A 20090-nucleotide genomic window follows, 5' to 3' on the forward strand; every position below is an offset into this window, starting at 1 on the left:
ATTTATTTATCATATTATTTATATAATCAAATTAAATTAATTAAATACTTCAAGTGACACTTCATTTTGAAGCGTTTACAGAAACTTGAAGAATGGTGAAAACCAGAGTTCGCTATCTCTTGTCTATCCAAAATTGTTGCTCCGTCAAATGTATTGAAAGTCTACACTTCAAAAAGATAAGAAACAATCTATGTACCTACTGTAATGGTAATATTGGCTACTATTTTAGATATATCTTTAACTATGTACTTTTAATTTAACCTGTGTGGAAAGTAACCTTAATTTTAGTTATATGTACCCACTGCGTAAGGTTTATTTGTAAGGCATTTGGGTTGCCTTGAAACTTTCAGATAATCTACGTTGTTTTCACTAAGCGAAATACACACACGCATAAAAGTGACTTTTCTCAAATCTTCAGTAGTCACAAAGTGTGATAGGAGAAGGCAGGTGCCACCCTTAAAATAATAGATGAAACTCTATTGCAAATAGGCCTAGTTCCTTTGACTTACAGAGAATCAACTGAAGAACAGGAAAACCACTGAAAAAGTCCCTAACTTGTTTCACAATAGTTTGATGAGATTTCCCCCAACAAAAAGTATTTTGTTGCCTTTTTTCTAAGTTTCTACTATAATCCTAAACTCACAATGCAAAGACTGTCAGGAGAAACAAAACGTGTTTTAGTAACAGAATATTTTACTGTTCAATAACGAACACTAACAGAATAAATACAAGTGTTTGGTTTGTGCTGGTAAGCCTAAGCGGTCAGCTCGGTGGCTGAGGAGGGCACCCTCTTACGGGGCTCCAGTTTGATGTTGAAGCCATCCGTCCTCTTCAGGATGATGTCGGCTTGCAGCTTCCAGTCAGCCATTGGCTTGCCTCCAGCCACTCGGAAGTCCCTCATGATTGTAGACAGAATAACCTTCAGCTTCAACATCGCGTACTTGCGACCTGTTACATTGAGTTTGTAAATGTGTATTGGGAAATGTAACACTAAGAATGTTTGAATGTGGGCCATGACTAGCTATGGTTCATGCTTATTTAACTAAACCATTAAAGTAATTTTTAAGAAACAATCCAATTTATCAGAAATTAGAAAGCTCAAATTTTAGAAGTTTCAAAAAGTAGACTATCCCCACTTTTGACTTTTTGTATGAATTAGTCAAACTGGAATTGTAGCATTTGAAATGTGGTTATTTAAGTATTTTGATTCCTACAAGTAATATTATTCTATCACATTGAAATTACACTAAATGAAATCCATTACTAAAACTGCTATGATTTATAATGGCTTTACTTATAATGAGGAGCACGGGGTTGTTTTTACCCATTCTAATACCCATTCAGATACCACTAATGAATTGATAATTATATTTTGAGGTTCCAAAACTCAATTTATGCAGAAATAATGCCTTGTTTGTAAAGTATTTTACCATATAGTTTTTGATATTTTAAATCATAATCTTACAAAAGTAACCTACAAGTTAAGTTGCTGATATATATATAGTTTTTAAAAATAATATATTTCAGTCAGAGGATTAGCTTCCTTGGTCAAACTAGAATGTCTAATCTGACTCTTCAGAAGACAGCCACATTATTGAAAATGGTGGATGTTTCGGATGAATTGCAGCAACCCATCCTCAGGGCAAGCTACAATTTAACTGAATTGTGTTGAATGAACACATAGATGTTGAAGCACATCTGAAACATCAGCTAATATCTTTGCCTGTTCAATGATGCAATAATTTCCCTAAAAACAAGACTTTTGACTCTTAACAGTATATTAACATTTTTTTAGAATTATCCAACAGATTACGCACCGACACAGCTACGGGGTCCAGCACTGAAAGGGATGAAGGAGTAGTAGTGCCTGCTGGCCGACTTCTCTGGGAGGAAGTTGTCTGGGTTGAACTCATCAGGGTTGGGGTAGATATCAGGGCGGCGGTGGAGCTTGAAAGTACCTATGATCACAGTCGTGTGGGTGGGAACCACCAAGTCGCTTGAGGCTGCAATCACGAAGGCATTTGTGAAATGCTTTACTGAGTGTGTATATTATACATTTTCAGAGAGGAGTCTACCGGTAGGCCTACCTATTTGAGTTTTAAAATAGCTTTGTTTTATAACTTAATCCGTTAGTCTACTATGTATCATTAAGCAACTAACTGTGGTATTTTATATAGTAAACTATACAAATATAGCAGAGTCTCAATTTTCCAGCTTTTAGTATTATTAAATACTGAATGAGGGGAATTTTTGCTGTTCTTGAATGTATTATAAAGATAAATGAATGATTGCTCTCTATTCTTACTTACTCTTCTTTTTGGGCTTTGGCGGCCAGAAAAGTTCAATCAACCATAATACTGAAGGTAGTTAAAAACTTTTTACCCAAGTTTAAACAGGTTTTGGGTCTAATGTATCTTATTGTGTAACATTTAATGACTTTTTTGACATTTTGACATTTTTACATTAATTTGTTATACTCAGAGTAAATCTTATCTTTCTCTTTTTGACTCCACCATACAAAGTGTGAGTTTCATCATTGAAGTGTTTATATAGTCAATGGTTTCATATACTCAATCTGGAAATTTCAACACAATTTTTTTTAAACAACTATTTGTAGTAGCATTTAATTGATTTTTTCTTTACTAGGCTGTTGTAAAAAAAACTTAGCGTGTGTAGTACCACAATGTATTTACCATAAAGTTGTATACATAATGTAAATATAAACATGTCATACTCTCTGTCGGTTGTACCAGTAGAGTCGGCGGCCTATGGGGCCTTAATGGGGGGGGGGGGAATAAAGAAAAACTTTTTCAACAAGGAAATAGCAAGGCTGTTACCCAGTGGCAAATCCTGCATGATCTCTCGTGCGATGACTGGCACAGGCGGGAACATGCGGAGAGTCTCCATGATGCAACGTTCCAAGTACTTCATCTCCAGTGTGTCCTGGAAACTGCACGGTCTGTCTGAGTCACCGAAGATCTCGTCGATCTCTTGGATGACTTTGTCCTGTAAGATACACCAGAGTAAGCAAATTGTGAAGAGAAGGTTTTACGTTAGATAGTATAAGCCAGATTTTGCTATTGTGTGAATCAAAACCAAAGTAGAAGTGTTTTTCATGTTTTTTTTTAGCTGTCTTTACTAACACACAGTAATATGGGTACAGTAATATGTGGGACGTGAATTTAAAAAATAATTGTGAAAATCTACAGACCAGAAATGAACATTGTGTATTGTTCTAATTTCAACGAGTAACTTACACTTTATAACCTTATAAAATATAGCAGATTCTTTCTTATAACGTAAAAAATTAATTTTTAATAAAACTTTACCTGGATGTCAGGTCTAGCAGCCATGACACACAGGAAGAAACTGCTTCCTGCCGCAGTTGTGTCATGTCCCTGGAAATAAAATAATGTCATTTAAATGAAACAAAAACATTTGAAGTGAATTATGTGAAATTTTGCAGTAGTTAAACACAAAAATATACTTTCTGGTAATAATTTTTAGAAAAGATTCATTTTTTAAGCCATCACTGTTGGGAGAAAACTTTGAAATTCTGTCAGTAAAATGATGAATAACTGACCTATGAGAGGAAATGAGTGTTTGAGATAGGTTTCATGTTGGTAATACTGATTATGAAACTGCTGTGATTGTAGAAAAATTACAACTGTTATTAATTTTATTTATTCCTTTGGAAATTTAGGAAGGGGCAAAAAATATTATATAAAAACATAAATATACCTTTCCCATGATAAAATGTCAAATTCTCAAAACCGATTCATTTAATTCCGTGTTATGAGGGTACTTTGTACTATTAAAAATTAGAGATTCCTAGATAATTTACAGGGAATCAAATAAAGGAACTGAATGTTTGATTGTGTATTATTAATACACTGTTCTACATAAGATTTTCCTCCCACTCTTGCATCTACACATGCAAGTCAAGTGAGTATCTATTGTCTTATGTATTGTATAGTTTAAAACATTTTTAATTATAAACTTACGACTAGCCACACTATATAAGAACAAAATACCTCAAACATGATGGTGTCTACTTGTTCCTTAATTTCGTCGTCAGTGAGTACTACTCCATTTTGGGCACATTCAATCATGAAATCCAGGAATGCGGAGCGCTTCTTCTCACCTAAGAAGTTGAAATTCACAATTTTGTAATCCCTTTTAGAACATTGACCAAAAATTTAAATTTGCAAGGAAGTTTTATGTAGTTATTTTTATCTCTAGTGCGTAAAGAGGCTCTTTTTGAACCGAGCTCAAGTTTTACAGTTGAGGCGAAGCCGAGGTTGTTATATGCCTATAATATTTGGAATAATAAGCAAGGGCTGATTGAAAAAATACTTTTTGTCCGAACGATGAACTATATTTTTCGTCGTATTGAAACATTTATTGACAAAATATGTTAAAAAATTTAAATTCTTTTAATGTAAAGATTATTTTTCAAACGACTCCCAACATGTTTTAAATTTTGTTAATGCAAATAAGCAGCTGTTAAGTACCGGTAAGTGATTCAATATTTATTCCATTACCATTGTATTAGTATACATTACAACTTACTATTGATATGTTGAACCAGTCAAACTATTGACAAGAATGCAAAAATTTAATAGGTTACAATCAATTAAATAAATCGATAAATGATTCCGAAACATGGGATTGCTGACAATCAATGTTTACAACTGTTATTTGTTTACAAAAGCTGACTTTTACTCCCTATGGACAAAAAGGATTCTTCTTTTTTTTACTAGCACAGTTATTTTTTTACGGGTGTTCAATGTCTTGTAAAATGTTCTACTGTTATATAAATTCAAATTTATTTTAAAAATTGACATCTTACTACACATTGTAGTCTGCTGTAGAACAAAGTATAATATGACATAAAAAGTTGACAAGTTGGTTTAAACCTAATTATGATTAGTGTTATAAAGGTGGATTGATTTTCCAAATTGAATTTCTTCCAAAATTGCTGAATTGAAAGAAACACTACCTAACTAGTTTGAATGAAATTGAAGTTATAAAAAGATAAAAACTACTATTCTTTTGATCTTTTTCAACTTACCAACATCATTGTCATCAACATCAAGATCATCCTTGAGCCCTGCAGCCTGTCCAAAAGAGAACTTAGCTTCGCTGGGGGCCTTGGATGCTTTCTGTTTAGCCTCTTTTAACTTCTCTTCATCTTGTGCTATCAATTTTTCCAAGGAAGATTTTTCTAGAATGGACTTCTTAGTGTTCAAATGTTCTTCCTTCTTCCTCTTCAATACCTAAAGAAATACATGACAATAATTATTTTGTATATGCATTAATTTATTCACTTTATTTTAATTTGTGAGAATTAGATTTGAGCTCAATAGATATAAGGGATTGAGAGAAGAAATTATCTATTTTAATTCAAAACACAACATTGCAAACAAATGCTAATTATTGTAAACAAATAGTGTAACCTTACATTTAGATTTACCAAAGTTAATTTAAGTAATGTCACAATTTTCATAGCAGAAAAGTATAACTATGCACGTTAACTGTATTCCAAACTTATTGTGCATGATTCCAATTTTCAAAACGCTTATACTTGTTTTAATTTAACGTATTATAATGTAATAATTATTTGTAAATAATCAAAATATTTAAAATCTTGAAGTTTTAATTGACTTCAGATACATAATATAACAGGTAAAATGTTATTTACCTTCTTTGTCAAGCTGTGGATGGTGTCAAGCAGTTGAACTTGGTCTTTTCCGTATTTTGTCAGCTGGAATAGGAATTCTGGTCTCAACCATACCTTGGTCTGCCTCAAATGCAGGATATTACACATCCTATAAAAGATTCAAACATTAAGTGATGGAATATGTTTATCTCCTTTCATAAATAAGGTGTTGTGAACTGATATTGTACCTCCAATTTTTAGACGAATTATATTATTAAGATGTTGAATAGAATTTTACATGCAGATTTTCTCAAATATGTAAAAGGTTGTGTAAATAAATTACTTAGGTAATTATTTCCCTAAATTTGTATATCTGAGATTAATGTTGGGATACAGTACAGGTAGTACATTTAATAAAAATTACACTAAAAGAGCAAACCTCAGTAAAAAATAGTCTATCAGTTAGAAGTTCATGATCTTGAATCAAGTTCAATTTTTATGTTAAAATGTGGATTTATGTGATGAAACTACTATGGGTTGGATTGGAATCAATTTAAAATTTTGTAATATTGTACATACAGCAAGTAATTACAATCCTAATCCATGTATGAGTTTGTTACCCTTACTTCATCACAGCCATAGCGTACTCAAATCCACTCTTGTCTTGTGTTTTCTTGCTGACTCCCATAGCAGTTTCTGTAATCAATTGAAAATGTTAAGTAAATTATGTATTTACACACACAAAATCAAAGTAACCAAATATTTTAAACAACAAAGTATGAATACATGAATGGACAGTATTTTACTGGTGCAGATGGAGTGGAGTCGTTAGTTTGAAGACGAACTAGTTGTGATGTTAATTATTGGTATGGTTATTGACTGCAGATGTACAACAAATCAATCAGAAGCTACAATCATGGTTAAATATTTAAAAATTTCTTAAGGTAGATTAAGAACATTTGAACTTGAATATTGAGGTTTGGCCTTAACCAAGCAGTTTGATAGGAGAAGCCCAGAGTTACAAGATTAATTTCAACAATATTGCTCACTAGCTTATGAAACGGGTTAGACCATTGTTTTCTCCTAAAAGTTTTAATATTTTAAATGCAAAATGGTGCTGACTTAAAACAAACAAAAAAGGTCCTGAAGAAAACTTACCTAACAAGATCTCAACAGTACACTCGCTCATATAGTCGTGGCAGTCAAACTCCTTGCCGTTGAGGTCTCTAAGTTTCTGGACAACGTCTCGGCTGTTGGTGTTAAAAAGGTCCAGGAAGGACTTGAGCACGTTCAAGTGAAAGGTCGGGGCAATCAGCTTACGATGGGCTCTCCATTTCTCCCCTGTGGAGATGAGAAGTCCGTTTCCAAGCCAGGGCTTGAAGAATTTGTACTCGACACTCTTGTCAATGTGGACAGTGCTTCCAAGGATCAGCTGTGAATCAAATTTTGAGAAATGTCATCTGCCTGGGAGGAAATTAATAGTTATTTGTGTAACTAGTTTGCAAAGTGGCACTTTGCTGCGCATGAATGAAACGGTTGCGCACGAGCCGTAGGTGAGTGTGGAAAGTTTCTCGAGTGCTGCAAAGGCAAGTGCCAAAAAAATATAATGTGTAACGTGAGTGTAAAGTTACACTCACGTTACACATTATATTTTTTCTACAGTTACTACAAAGCACATAAATAATTAGTCTATCAAACACTATACAACACGTTTTTGGATTATGTTAAATCCAAGTGTTGAACAAAATGGGAAACGCTGCACCAGCTGATCGTAGTCAAAGTATCTTGCCAACTTATTTTCAAGCGTACACGTATTATGTGCCTAATAAAAGCATGCTGTTTTGTGTTGTTTGATTGGAATATTGGAGTGCGACAAAAGTAAAATGAGTGGCGCAAAACTAAGTAAATGCAGCAATTAGCTACATTGGGTACTATAATCAGTGCAAGGAAGCCCACTTTGACAGGTTACTGTAGGACAAACCTTTTTTAAGTTTCATTGTTTTCATTTATTTCATTTCATTGGTTTTCATGTCCAGACTATCAAGGTCATTGCTAAAACCAATTTTTGATCCCTAGTCTAAATACAAAACTGTGACGAAGCACTTTTAATACTTGGATGTATCCTTGTGAAAAATACTTAAATACAAAATGGCTTACCTCAATATCACGAGGGTCTGTAAGGAAGACGAAGAGCCTGGGACCAACCCACAACCTAGCGATGCTTTCGTATTCAAAACTCCTTGAGTAAAGTTTCTGGAACACCCCTAAAATAGGTAGACAGGAAACAATTATTTTCTGTAAATGTTAAATTCGCTGAAATTTACGTGCCATATTCAACATGAATAACATGCAGTGACTTCAGAATCCTATAAATTCTTTTGTTTAGCTCAAATTACAGAGAACCGTAATGAAGATAAATGGTTGATTGTATAACACCATCTTAAGCTTCTCAGCTTTAACATAACACAAGAGTTAGACCCTGATCTGTTTACTTGTTGCAAATCTGACAGTGTCATTTAATTGAAGTTTAATGAGAACTTTTTTGATCAGCTACTGATGGCCTCTAGCAATATATTTTTAACGTATTAAACAAAAATAATTTGTTTAAAGTTCATTACTCCATGTACTTTCCAAAAACTAAATTTGTTTCAATATAATAAATTGTCATATTGTTTATTGTTATGAACCGTGCTTACTGTGGTTGGAGGCTCCGATGAACTCAAGTGCGTTGCCGAACACCGGCAATGCAGGAGGACCTGGGATCTTGTTACCCAACTCGTACATGTGCCTGTTGCTGATACGGTGGTAGACATACCACAGCATCAATGTGGGGATGAGGAGGTAGAAGAACATGGCTGTGGAAGACACCACAGGCACCTCCTCGGAGGCGGAGGCTACTATGGACTCCATTCTGCAACAACCAATCGACAGCCAAGATTAGAAGAAGGAGAGTTACAAGTTTGTTTGACTAGATTTTTTGTTTGTACTTTCTGAAATGTCAACTGAAAATCACTAAAACTGTTTCAACTTTTGTTGATCAACTAACAAAAAAGATAAATCATGTTTGGAAATGTGACTGAGAGAACTCGAATCACTTGGCATGGTTACAGTTCTAAACGTCTTACAAAAACCTACTAATACTTTTCTAACCAAATAAACCCTAAGTGCATATTAAAATAAAATAGGCCTAGTAGTTTACTCAACGATATCGCGTAAAGATAGTGTTAACGACACGTAATAAGGTACGAGCCTTGGCGAATGTCGTTAAGACTATTTACCTAACCCGCCATGTTAAACTTCCCTCTCCCAAGCGTGATGTATACAACTTCTTTAGTTCACGAGTGAAGTAAAGTTTCAAAAACTCACTGAAGTAATGAAACCCATTTATAGCTCTTTACATTACAAGTGTAGTAAGAGCGTTTTTACATCACACAGGTGGATGTTGTGCAACGAGCGGAAGCGAGTTGCATAATTCTCCTAAGTAATGTAAACAAGCTCCTTCATTTACAAACAAAAGCTAGGTTAGGAAAATTCTTCAAAGCATAACAATAAAATTCAAGCGCACAGCTGATTTCTAGCGTTAAACGTTAGCTCAATAGAGGTATATTTTTTTTAAGTTAAGCACTCGATGTTATTTAAATGGGTTTCATTACCTCACCGAGGGAGTTTTTTCAACTTTACATCACTCGTGAAGGAAAAAAGTTGTATACATCACGCTTGGGATAGGGAAGTTTAACATGGTGGGTTAGGTAAAATAACATTTGAGTGCTTAAAAAAACTTAAAAAAAAATATACCTCTATGGAGCCAATGACGTTCAACGCTAGAAATCAGCTGTGCGCTTGATTTTTATTGTTATGCTTAGTATTTTCCTAAAGCTGGGTTTTCCTAGGTGCGGAAGCGGAGAGCGGAGAGCGGAGAGAGGAACGCAGAGAGCGGAAAAGAGATTAACATGGTGTTCCGCTCTCCTTCTAGGAAAACAGTAACATTAAATTACCTAAGACAAGTGGTAATTTATTTATTAGTGGTATTTATTTGCTCTCCGCGTTCCTCTCTCCGCGCAAAGAACTACTGTTAGAAGATGAGTGAAATGGATATTGAAAAATATTGTACGTTAAACGTTACGCAAGAGCTTGTTTAGGCTACATCACTTAGGTGAATTATGCAACTCGTTTCCGCTCGTTGCACAACATTCACATGCGTGATGTAAAAACGCTCTTACTACACTTGTAAGGTAAATAGCTATTAAAATTGTACACTACTTTATCTACGAAAGTTTTGTTTAACACTAATAAGTTTTTTTTTCAACACTAATCGCAACTCTCAAACTCAATAATTAAATTGACACGAACAGCTGATTAGTTGAAGTTCGATTCATTATAATTTTACTTCTTCTCTCTCAATCCTTGAACATCATTGGCCCGTTACCCCCGTGTTGTTATGAGTAAAACTATGCTGTGTTGAAAGTAAATAATGCTGTTATGTGAAACTTTTCGATTCTTAGAACTGAACTGAAACGGCTAGTTTAAAAAACGGTCGTAGGTAAAGTTAGTTTAGTCAATACCAATGCACCCAAACCAACATTAAAAACACATAAAAAATATTTCAGATTTTACAATGGAATGTATTGCATTTGGGGCTCTAATAGAATAAATTTGAGGGGGAGAATAATATAATGTTAGGTTAAGTATTAAGTCGGCCTACACATCCGTACTTTATCTCAGTTTTGCTGCTTATATTCAGAGGTCAGAGGGTAATGAGCGCTGAATGCCATTTTTACTTTACCGTGATTACCTCTTTTTAATCATGAAAAATATATCTATAACGGGGCCTAGTTTTTTCAAATTCATTGCTATATGAATTGTTGTCTTTTCACATTATTCAATTTCGTACTGTACCGGCTCACCCCTTGCTTTGCTGGATACGTTCCACGCATAGATCTGTAGTCTATGTGGACGGGCAAATGCAAGGTTAAAAGAGGTCGCCAACCACTTAAAAAATATATAAAAAATAGACTAATGATCTTTTACAGATCGAGAAACAACTCCAGGTGTTGTATCGTAACTAAATAGAAATAAATTAAATTCATTGTAATTTTTATGTCAAGGTACAAGAACTAATAAATTTGTGTGCAAACGAATTGTAATGCACAATTGTTGTGGTAATAATAAACTTTTCAAGGCGTATTGTAAAAGTCTCACTTTATTCAATAGTGACTCGGTAAATTACGTCAGCTATATTTATGTATAGGTTATATATGTATATATATATAACCTATATTTATATTAGCTATATTTACTATGCACACAATAGCATTTTAACTAGCTACTGTACCTTTGACGTAATTTGTTATTGTTTACTTATATATTTCCTATCCCAAAACAGAAATTTAGAATCGTTAGATGATTAAATTCTTCGCTGAAAATACAAAAATGATAAGCGTCAATTAGATAACGACAAAATGATGAAAACAAACAACAATCTAGGATTAAAGATATCACAGCCAACGATCGGTTTAATAAGATTTCTGGAAGTCGTCGTATCAGTGATTTATTTTGTTTACAAAAGCGTTGGGAAGTTTGTCAGTATTTTGCTGTTGAATGAAAACATAAATATTTCGTACAGTTCACGTCAAAATGTTAACTTAGTAGCCTACTTGTAGTAGGTATGTGAAAACTATACAGAACAGAGGCGATGTATTACGAAAACTGTCTATTTTACAATTGTTCAATTTCGATATGTTTAAAAATAAAAACTTCACCAATATTTTTGAATTTTTATTTTCATGAGAGCTTTACAGCTATGCTGGCTGGCATAGACACATCACAAAACTGGTTATGTTTATGTTTATGTTTTTGTAAACATAAACATAACCCTCAGTTTTGTGACGTGTTTGATCATAGACAAAAAGAATTAAATATACACAGTCAGCTGTGCTGCGGTTACCATAGGTTCTGGCGCACACCGCTGGGAGCAACATTTAGTTACGGCCACGCGCTCCAAAATAACTGAGGCTCCGAGCGGTGTGCGCCAGAACCTATGTTAACCACAGCCTTTCTATACTCTGGTGATGCCATATGAGTTTGGACTTAACTACAACACACAGACAGATAAAGTTAGATAAGACTCGTTTCGGATTTAACTCATTGAAAATTCACTTTTACGTATAACACTAATCCATAAGTACACATCTACATTGATCAGCATAATCGTAGTGAATACGTAATGAAATAAACGTGTAAATAAAAATTATCTTTTTTTAAGTCAACGTGTTTGTGTTTGATATATCTTTACTTACTTATATATTTTTTTAAATCACCAACTTAGTTTGAAACGCTTAATACGTTTCAATGAAATTGCGACCATACAAAGTAAGCATTTTAAGCCATGAATGGAGATGAGTGTAGGATGAGTGGCGCGATAAAACACACAAGAGCCTTAAAAAATGTTACTTAATTTGATTTAAGATTACTAATTTAACTACACAGTCTTACACAATCAAATTACCTGAAATTGTGTAATATAACCAAACCGCAACTGTAATCTAACAAAATCGTCAACCAATCATTGAAGACTGGAAATGTTCGATTCGGTTCTAGACAAAGCTAAGATGCAAATAATTTCAAGTGAATTGAAATAAAATTTGAATATTCATCGACCGGAAGGACGGGTGGCCGTGACCACTCGGTACAATAACTCTCGTCGACGTACTCATGACCGACGATTGTTTCTCACGTTTCTATTCCATAAATGATGAAACTTCGTTGAATACTTATGAGAAACTGTGTCTCAACATTTACAAACAAAATGTCTAAGCTGTTGTGTCGTTGTTTTTTCTGCCAACGGATAGTAAATAACTGCTAAGAACAGTAATCTCACACAGAGATGAGACTTGTTGTATTTGTTTTGTTTTCTTATTCACGATAATTAATACTACTATCCATAGCCAGACTGACTGTATAATATGCTGTATTTCCATCTGGAAATACTTATCCCCATCAAAATTACTTGAGTTATTTGAATTTACAAAGATTCATAAGAAATTCTAAATCTTGGTCGATGTTGTTTAATTGAAATAATTTTCTTAGGCCTACTTATTCAATTAAGGACAACAAATATAATATTATTTTTTAACTATTTAATTTAATTTATGTTTTAAAAACAATTTCAACATTTTATGACCATTATATATTGATATTGAAACGCACATACTTTATAAAATTAAAACGTCTTGTAAAATGAAATCGAAGATTTACCATTTAAAACTATGACATTTTCTTCGGTTTTGGTACTTTGCAATAACAATGATTACGATTGCCTCCGTCACTTTTTAATATTTTGCACTTCATGGAGGTTTGGAGGAAAGATGCTATCATGGAGTGAGTAGGTTATGAGTTTAAGAGAGGGTTTATTTAAATTTGATTATTTAGTATTCTAATGGTTCTGTAAGTATGCAATACAGCGTAGTATATACTAATGTGTAACAGAGTTAAATGGAGCTCTTAGTTATTTGTCGTCGATTTCAAACAATAAATTGTGCACTAAGTTTTGAGAAGGATTAATTATGTCAATGGACCAAGAATATATACAATTTAATACTTGCCAATCTATAGACATTTTACACATGTCACAATTTTATAATAATATTAACTAGAGGTCATCCAGTGGTCGAAAACTCTACCAAAAATATGTAATGTACAGACTACTCTATTTTCATCCCACACTGTAAATAAAACATGTGATTGGAATTTCTTCCATTTGTTTTGATTTTCTGTTTATTGTTATTTCGTCACCAGCTTGGCAACCCATAAGACCCATGTTAATTTTTCAACATTTTAAATTCATTTTGTGTGCCTATTTTTGAGACTATTTTAATTTATAAAGGGATTCTGCAGATCTACAGGAAAATATCTTTTGAACAATATGCATTCTTTTTTTCCTGCGATGTACACAAGCTGAGAGAAAAAGATTTAACGAAACATGCTTGCCTATTAATATGTAGATAAACAATATCCTTTCAATGGACAAAAGAACATGGCATTAAATAAAATAAAATTTTAAATGTTTTAAACGTCGAGATATAACGCCTAAAAACATTCTAAAGCTGAACCTAAAAATAATATATAGGAAGAAAGTGCAGATTAAAAAGTTTAAAATAAAGTAGTTCGAAAGTTTTATAACTGCATGACGCGTTGTATATTTAAATATTTAAACTGGGAAATTATATTCGGCATTTTTTACCAATTAAATCATGAAAATTAAAAGAAAATGATTACTACTATACTTTTAACGGTAAAATTTTATAAAAATATAAAACCATCTCCATACAACGTTTAATCGACCATATAATATGACTCTCAACTTTAAAATAAGTTTGAAAGACTCAGTTAATAATCAAAAATAGGCTATTAGGCTAACACAAAACTTGACATTGAACATTAATTTTTCTTTCCTTTAGAATACACTAAACTTGACTTTGTATAGCATACATACTATGTGTACTATAACATCTTAATCAGAATAAAGTTTTAATTTATTGATGAAAAGTAACTAAATCATATCTTAAATTAAGATATTTTTAGTGGATACTATTAAAAATGCTAAATCAAAATTACCCAAACCGATTTAATATTATATTCACACTTTATTATAAAAATTAACCCGGAATTAACGTTATATTCTACCTAATTTTCGCTACATTGATCAAATCAACTAATATTAACGTATGTAGTTTCAGTGGCAACCTATAAATTAACAACTTTTTGTAAATTAACTGTGGATAAAATGTATTTATTTCATAACAGATTTTTATTATAATTTACTTATTCATTTGTTTATTTCGGTATTGTATACACGTTTTGTCATACAGAATATAAATATAAATTGAGATAAGTAAGTAAAGTAAGTTAATTTACCTGTCAACTGTATTCCAATAGCACAGAGTGCGGACTGAGCAGGTAGGATGGCAGACTCAGTTTATATACCTCCTCTGATATCACTGACTTGCAGATATCCCTAACGATTCGCGCATCCTTCCATCCACCCATCCTACCTTATTGTTGTCGTGGGTCAGGGTGGAAGACGTCTTTAAAGGTAGGTTCTTGGGAGGTTTACAAATCAAATAATATTGGGCCACAGTATGCATTAGCCTGGTCACAACAGTACAAAATACTATACAGCAATTACTAATTCTAATATTTACAATTACATATTAGAGCTTTCAAAACACTTAAGGGATTCTTTAACGATGTAACATGTTATATTTAGCAATTTATGTTTTACTATTTTTTTTTTAAGGCTTGGCTCTTAAGGGATAATGGAAGTGAGTTAAACAGCTTTATGCCAATGTACAATGTGTGTGTTTTTTAAAGGATGTTTTGTGTTTAGGAATTGACAAGTCAAATGAATTACGCAGTGTGTATTAACTTTTAGTAGAGAAGTCAAAATCAGAAAGTTTTGTTTCAAAAAGGTCAACAATTCTAGAATGTAGATGGAGCGAATAGTCAAGATTTTTGAATTGAAAAAGTACTCTGAAGGACTGACACTTACGCAAAGAGAAAATAGTTCTCAAAGCCATCATTTTGATTTTGAAAAACAAATTTGGTTTGTTTGTTCTCAAATCAACAAATTGCAACAGCTTATGCTAGATGGGGATAAATGAGCCCATAATAAGCGGTTAGCAGCACATCTAGATTTTTATTGTTTCTGAGATTGCGTAAAACAAAAGTCCCAGAACTGAGTTTACTTGAAATGTGTTTGACATGGCTGCAGAAACTAGGCCTCTCGTCTAAGATCAACCCTAGTTTTAGTTTGATTTTGTTCAATTTATTGTTTTAAAATTATACTCGACCTCGACATAGGAGCACAAACGATAAGTCAAGCGAAGAAGGATGATCTGCAGGAGTCAGTATTTGCTGAAGAACGTGTTCACGAATATTTAATTAATTACTAATCTTGAGGATGAGTTATTTTGGAAAATTATTCACCCTTTAGGAACACGAACTACGGAGTCAAACTCAATGGCAGTAACTATTCCTTCGATTACAACTAATTAAATTAATCAAAGGTCTAAGAATTTGTAGCATCCTAGTAGACAAACGGGCAGAGTTGTCCCATATATGTGTGCACCAGGGAATGACCGTTTCGTATAAACGTCATATTAAGCTCTCTGTTTTGCCTAATCTATCACAAACTGGCTTAAATAACTTTGGAGCCTATTGGAATCCACCCTGTTACTGGACCAAAAAGAAAGTGTGAACCATCTTTTTGTAACTAAATTAAAAGTGTCCCGGTTAATCTTCAAGCTACTGTACTTACTACAGCATCTCGTACAAACATGCTTGAAGCTTGGTTGTATTTATTATGGTTCTTTAATCATTGCTGGAATCTGAAATACATTAAATGTAATTCACAGTAATTAAGTTTAGGTAGAGCTATGCTGTATACTCATTTGAGGATTAAAATCTTAACCAACAATTATTAGAACAGCTGGTCATTTACTGGATCACACCTTGGCGTAAAGCACGGGTCACATTAAACTGATAGCCAGCCGCTGGTGATCAGCGGCTGACAACGGCCCCAACTATAATATAGTATTTTATATATTTTATATAGTATTATTATATTTTATAGCAACTGTGGTGCCAGCTGCGAATTTTGTGGTCACATTAAACTGACAGTAGCGGCTTCTTTCAATTCGCCGCTGATGCCAGCCTAGTGTGACCCATGCTTAAGAATGACTGTTTCTGTCATTAACTGGATTTGGATCAAATTTCTTGATTGGCGTTGGAGTCAATATTTTCTGATGGATTAAGTGCTTGCTAGGAAACACTATCTCATCAGAAATCATGTGTATGGATACACTATACCATAGATTAAACATAACTATACCCAACAATTTGACCACGGGTTGAAAAGTAACGGTGATTTACTACATTTAAAGTGGTTATTCACTAGAATCTAACTTATCTATATGAATACTTTAACGATTCTAAAATTGTTATTTTTTACAGGGTGTCATGCTTCAATATAAGAATTTTGAACACTTGGTGAAAAAGATGATTAATTTTAAAATGTTAAATAATAATCTCTCATTCACTGGTCTACCATGATTTAAAATTTATAAATTCTAAAAAACGTGTACAGTTTTATTTTATGTTGGTGTTTATTAGTAGTTTTTCCCCAACAAAAACAATCACAATTTTGTTTATGTTTGTTGTATTATCAAGGAGTTATATTTTATCTTTTAGAATTGTATGAAAATCTTACCATCATATATTCTATATTAGCATAAATGTGAAAGTATGTGTGTTTGTTTGTTAGAAGCTCAATCACGCATTGACCACTGGTCGGATTGGGCTGAAATTTGGTATGGCGTTATGGCGATAGCTCATATCCCCAGATAACATAATAAGCTTATTCTTAACCCAATAATCATTTCGTGCTCCGCCCCTGTGGTTCTTAAATCCCCCAAGTTTACACTGGGCATTCGTATTTTAAAGGAATAAAAAATCATGAAAGACTCAAAACCAGAACGTCAAAGTAGGATTGTTTACATCTATGTTTATGTTTCAAATTTCATATTGATATTGTGCAAATAGGGTGTTTTCAAAATTCAAAATCAACTTAATGATTTTTTCAAAAAGTTGTTATATGTATTATGTATGTTGAATTTAAAATTAAAGTTAATACAGCTTAATGAAAGTTTAGGGTATGTCAATCACGTATTTAAACTACTTGACCAATAGAGATGACGTTTTTCTATCAATATACCACAGGGCTAAAAGTATTTTTTTAATTTTAATTTTAAAACTCTCCTGTCTCCTGGGCTCTGCCTTGACGGCTTCCAAAGTTGCTATGTTATTTTTATGAATACATCTAATATTATAATTGTATAAGTGATACACTCCATGGGGTTGAAAATGATTTAGTTGGTATTTTATCAAAATTGTGGTAATTTATTTGTGAGTTAATCATTTTTCATAAAACATATCCATGGAACATAATTGATTATTCTCTTTGGCGGTCCGTTGCAAAGCCATTGACGATGATTGAGTATTAGCATTATTTGCAATGATCTTACAACTCGACACTTGAGTACAGTAATTCTAGGACAGGTGGTGTCGTCCTGTAATCCAGCTACTAGGAGGTTGCGAATTGTGGATATTTATAGGCATGCACTGTGGATGCGATACTCCCTCCGAGTGAATACTACGACTATCTGCAGTACTATTCTGAAAATTAGACCAATTCGTATATACCAAGGCAAAAATGTGGTTCGGATTCCCCTATAAACTGTAGGTCCCTTAGTTGCCATTAGCCGTACGGCTATTACTTAACAGCTGTGCCTAAGGAATAAGTAGGCCTTAGTCACTAACAAGACAACAAGATCGCGCCACTCATCCTACACTCATCTCCATTCATACTTGGCTTAAAATACCTACTTTGTATGGTCACCATTTAATTGAAAAGTAATTAAGTACACATTATATGTATATGTACAACAAACATACTTTTCGTATAATTTAAAATCTTTATGCTTTATTAGTAGATTGCTGATAAACAAATTCATAAAACATTTAAATAATGTCACAAATTTGAGTTTGAGAGCCTTTTATCGTAAATACAATTAAGTATCCAAAACCTATTGTTCTGTGTAAACATAATTTAAAAAATTAATGTACTGTTGTGCTGTATTTGTTTTATACAGATGTTAAGCACGATGAGAAGACAGGTTTAAGAATTTTGCCAATGCCTTGCAAAATACAAACATACGGAGACGTTTACTGTTATTCAAATGGGTTCGAATGTTCAGACTTAAGCTCGATAAGATATTTGGGAATATGTTTAAATAATAGTTATTTCTCTGAAAATCAATAACTTTGTAGGTCCTGATGGAATATTTATATTTAGAATGGTCCAGAAACTAATAAAAGCGTTATACGGAAGCATTGTTCTGAACCAACCGTTTAAACCCATTAATCTTTATTATTTGTTTTGAATTTCACAGAATTGAATTGTGAACAGCAATAAATAATCTTCGGCCTTGAATGGTTAATCTAGGATTTTCCGCTGCTTACGAAGAAATTGTTTGTGTGTTGAATCCAAACAGATTACGCTAAAACATTTCCAAATCAGTTACCTAACGATTTACGTTGTTTTTGGAAGAAAATACACAAACTACACCAGCTGAATATCTGAGTGTAGAAGTTATTGACTCGTAAACAATTACTAGTGTTGACCGCTTAAGAGTGAGATAGTGTGAGATACCCTAATGTAGGCCAGAATACCTAAGACAATCAACCCCCGCGTCATCGTGGAATAGTAGATTTTTGTACGATGAATCATTTTTTTGATGTAGGAATTTAATCTAATTTGTAAGATCAAAATCATCTGCGACACGAAAAGTAGGTAGACATCTTTGTTTGCAGTTTAAGTTAAAATGTAGTTTTTTTTCAATCAATTATTTAAGATGGGGACGCCACTATGTGCTTATTTTAACCCAAATATTAGTGAAGGATGAGTGGCGCGATCTTTTATTCTTGTTCGTGACTAAGGCCGGCATATTCCTTAGACACTGTTAATTAATAGCCCATGGCAAGAATTGGTCTAATTATCAGGATATTACTGCGGAAAGTTTTAGTACTTACTACTGCGGACGTTTAATCCACACCAGGGAGCATTCTATCCACAGTGCATGCCTATAAATATCCACAATTCGTGACCTCCTAGTAGAGCTGGATTACAGGACGACGCCACCCGTCCCAGTTTCCCTTATGGAAAGACGATGTGACAAACGTACGGATCGATTTGCCCATCCTTTACAAAAATGGGTGTGAATGCAAAAGAGAATAATGTTTTCCTACAGTCATCCGACAAAGTTGGCTTCCTTGTACTGTTTATAGTACAGAAAGCTGCTAATTGCTGCATATCTATACTTTGTCGTACGGTTTATACTTTGGCGCACATCAGGATTCCAACGAGACAACACAAAACAGCGTGGTTCTATTATGCACGTAATCCGTGTACGCTTGGAAATAGGGGATACGTCCAAATTCACCAACATTTTTGGGGTCGTTTCTAATGTCCAAATTCACCAACTTTCTACCTGGAGCAGGTACGATATTTCTCCCGGCGGGCGGGGAAGGAATTCCGAATAGTTTGCCCTCGCCTGCTCCGTCTCGTCTCGGCGAGAGTGTACTGCTTAGCCCTAATAGTACTGTTTAAGCTGTGATTGTTTCAGGCAGCTTTAGGTTAGGTTAGGTTAGGTTTGGTTAGGTTAGGTTAAGTTAGGTTAGGTTAGGTTACAGTACACTCTCGCCGAGACGAGACGGAGCAGGCGATGGCAAACTATTCGGAGGGAATTCCTTCCCCGCCCGCCGGGAGAAATATCGTACCTGCTAAAGGTAGAAAGTTGGTGAATTTGGACAT

The 20090-nt window shown here is 33.7% G+C and overlaps 1 protein-coding gene across 2 annotated transcripts; it reads right to left on the reverse strand.

Moving 5' to 3' along the window:
• Nucleotides 1–675: 675 nt before the first annotated feature.
• LOC128990705 (cytochrome P450 4g15-like) lies at nucleotides 676–14608 on the reverse strand. 2 transcript variants are annotated; one of them, XM_054413230.1, is made up of 12 exons: nucleotides 14576–14608; nucleotides 8359–8573; nucleotides 7820–7926; nucleotides 6821–7094; nucleotides 6289–6358; nucleotides 5705–5831; nucleotides 5075–5279; nucleotides 4035–4144; nucleotides 3330–3398; nucleotides 2838–3006; nucleotides 1818–2003; nucleotides 676–948 (listed from the first exon to the last, which is right to left on the reverse strand). In XM_054413230.1, the coding sequence occupies exons 2-12, from the start codon at nucleotides 8570–8572 to the stop codon at nucleotides 755–757; spliced, it is 1725 nt and encodes a 574-aa protein (XP_054269205.1). In that variant the 5' UTR covers nucleotide 8573; nucleotides 14576–14608; the 3' UTR covers nucleotides 676–754. The 2 variants fall into 2 exon arrangements, with proteins under 2 accessions (XP_054269205.1, XP_054269204.1); XM_054413229.1 differs by lacking the exon at nucleotides 14576–14608 and adding an exon at nucleotides 12168–12191.
• Nucleotides 14609–20090: the final 5482 nt, after the last annotated feature.

Source organism: Macrosteles quadrilineatus, unplaced genomic scaffold (assembly GCF_028750875.1).
Source record: "Macrosteles quadrilineatus isolate MER2022 unplaced genomic scaffold, UCM_ALF_1.0 Scaffold_3__2_contigs__length_128488019, whole genome shotgun sequence".
NCBI classification, from domain to species: Eukaryota; Metazoa; Arthropoda; class Insecta; order Hemiptera; family Cicadellidae; genus Macrosteles; species Macrosteles quadrilineatus.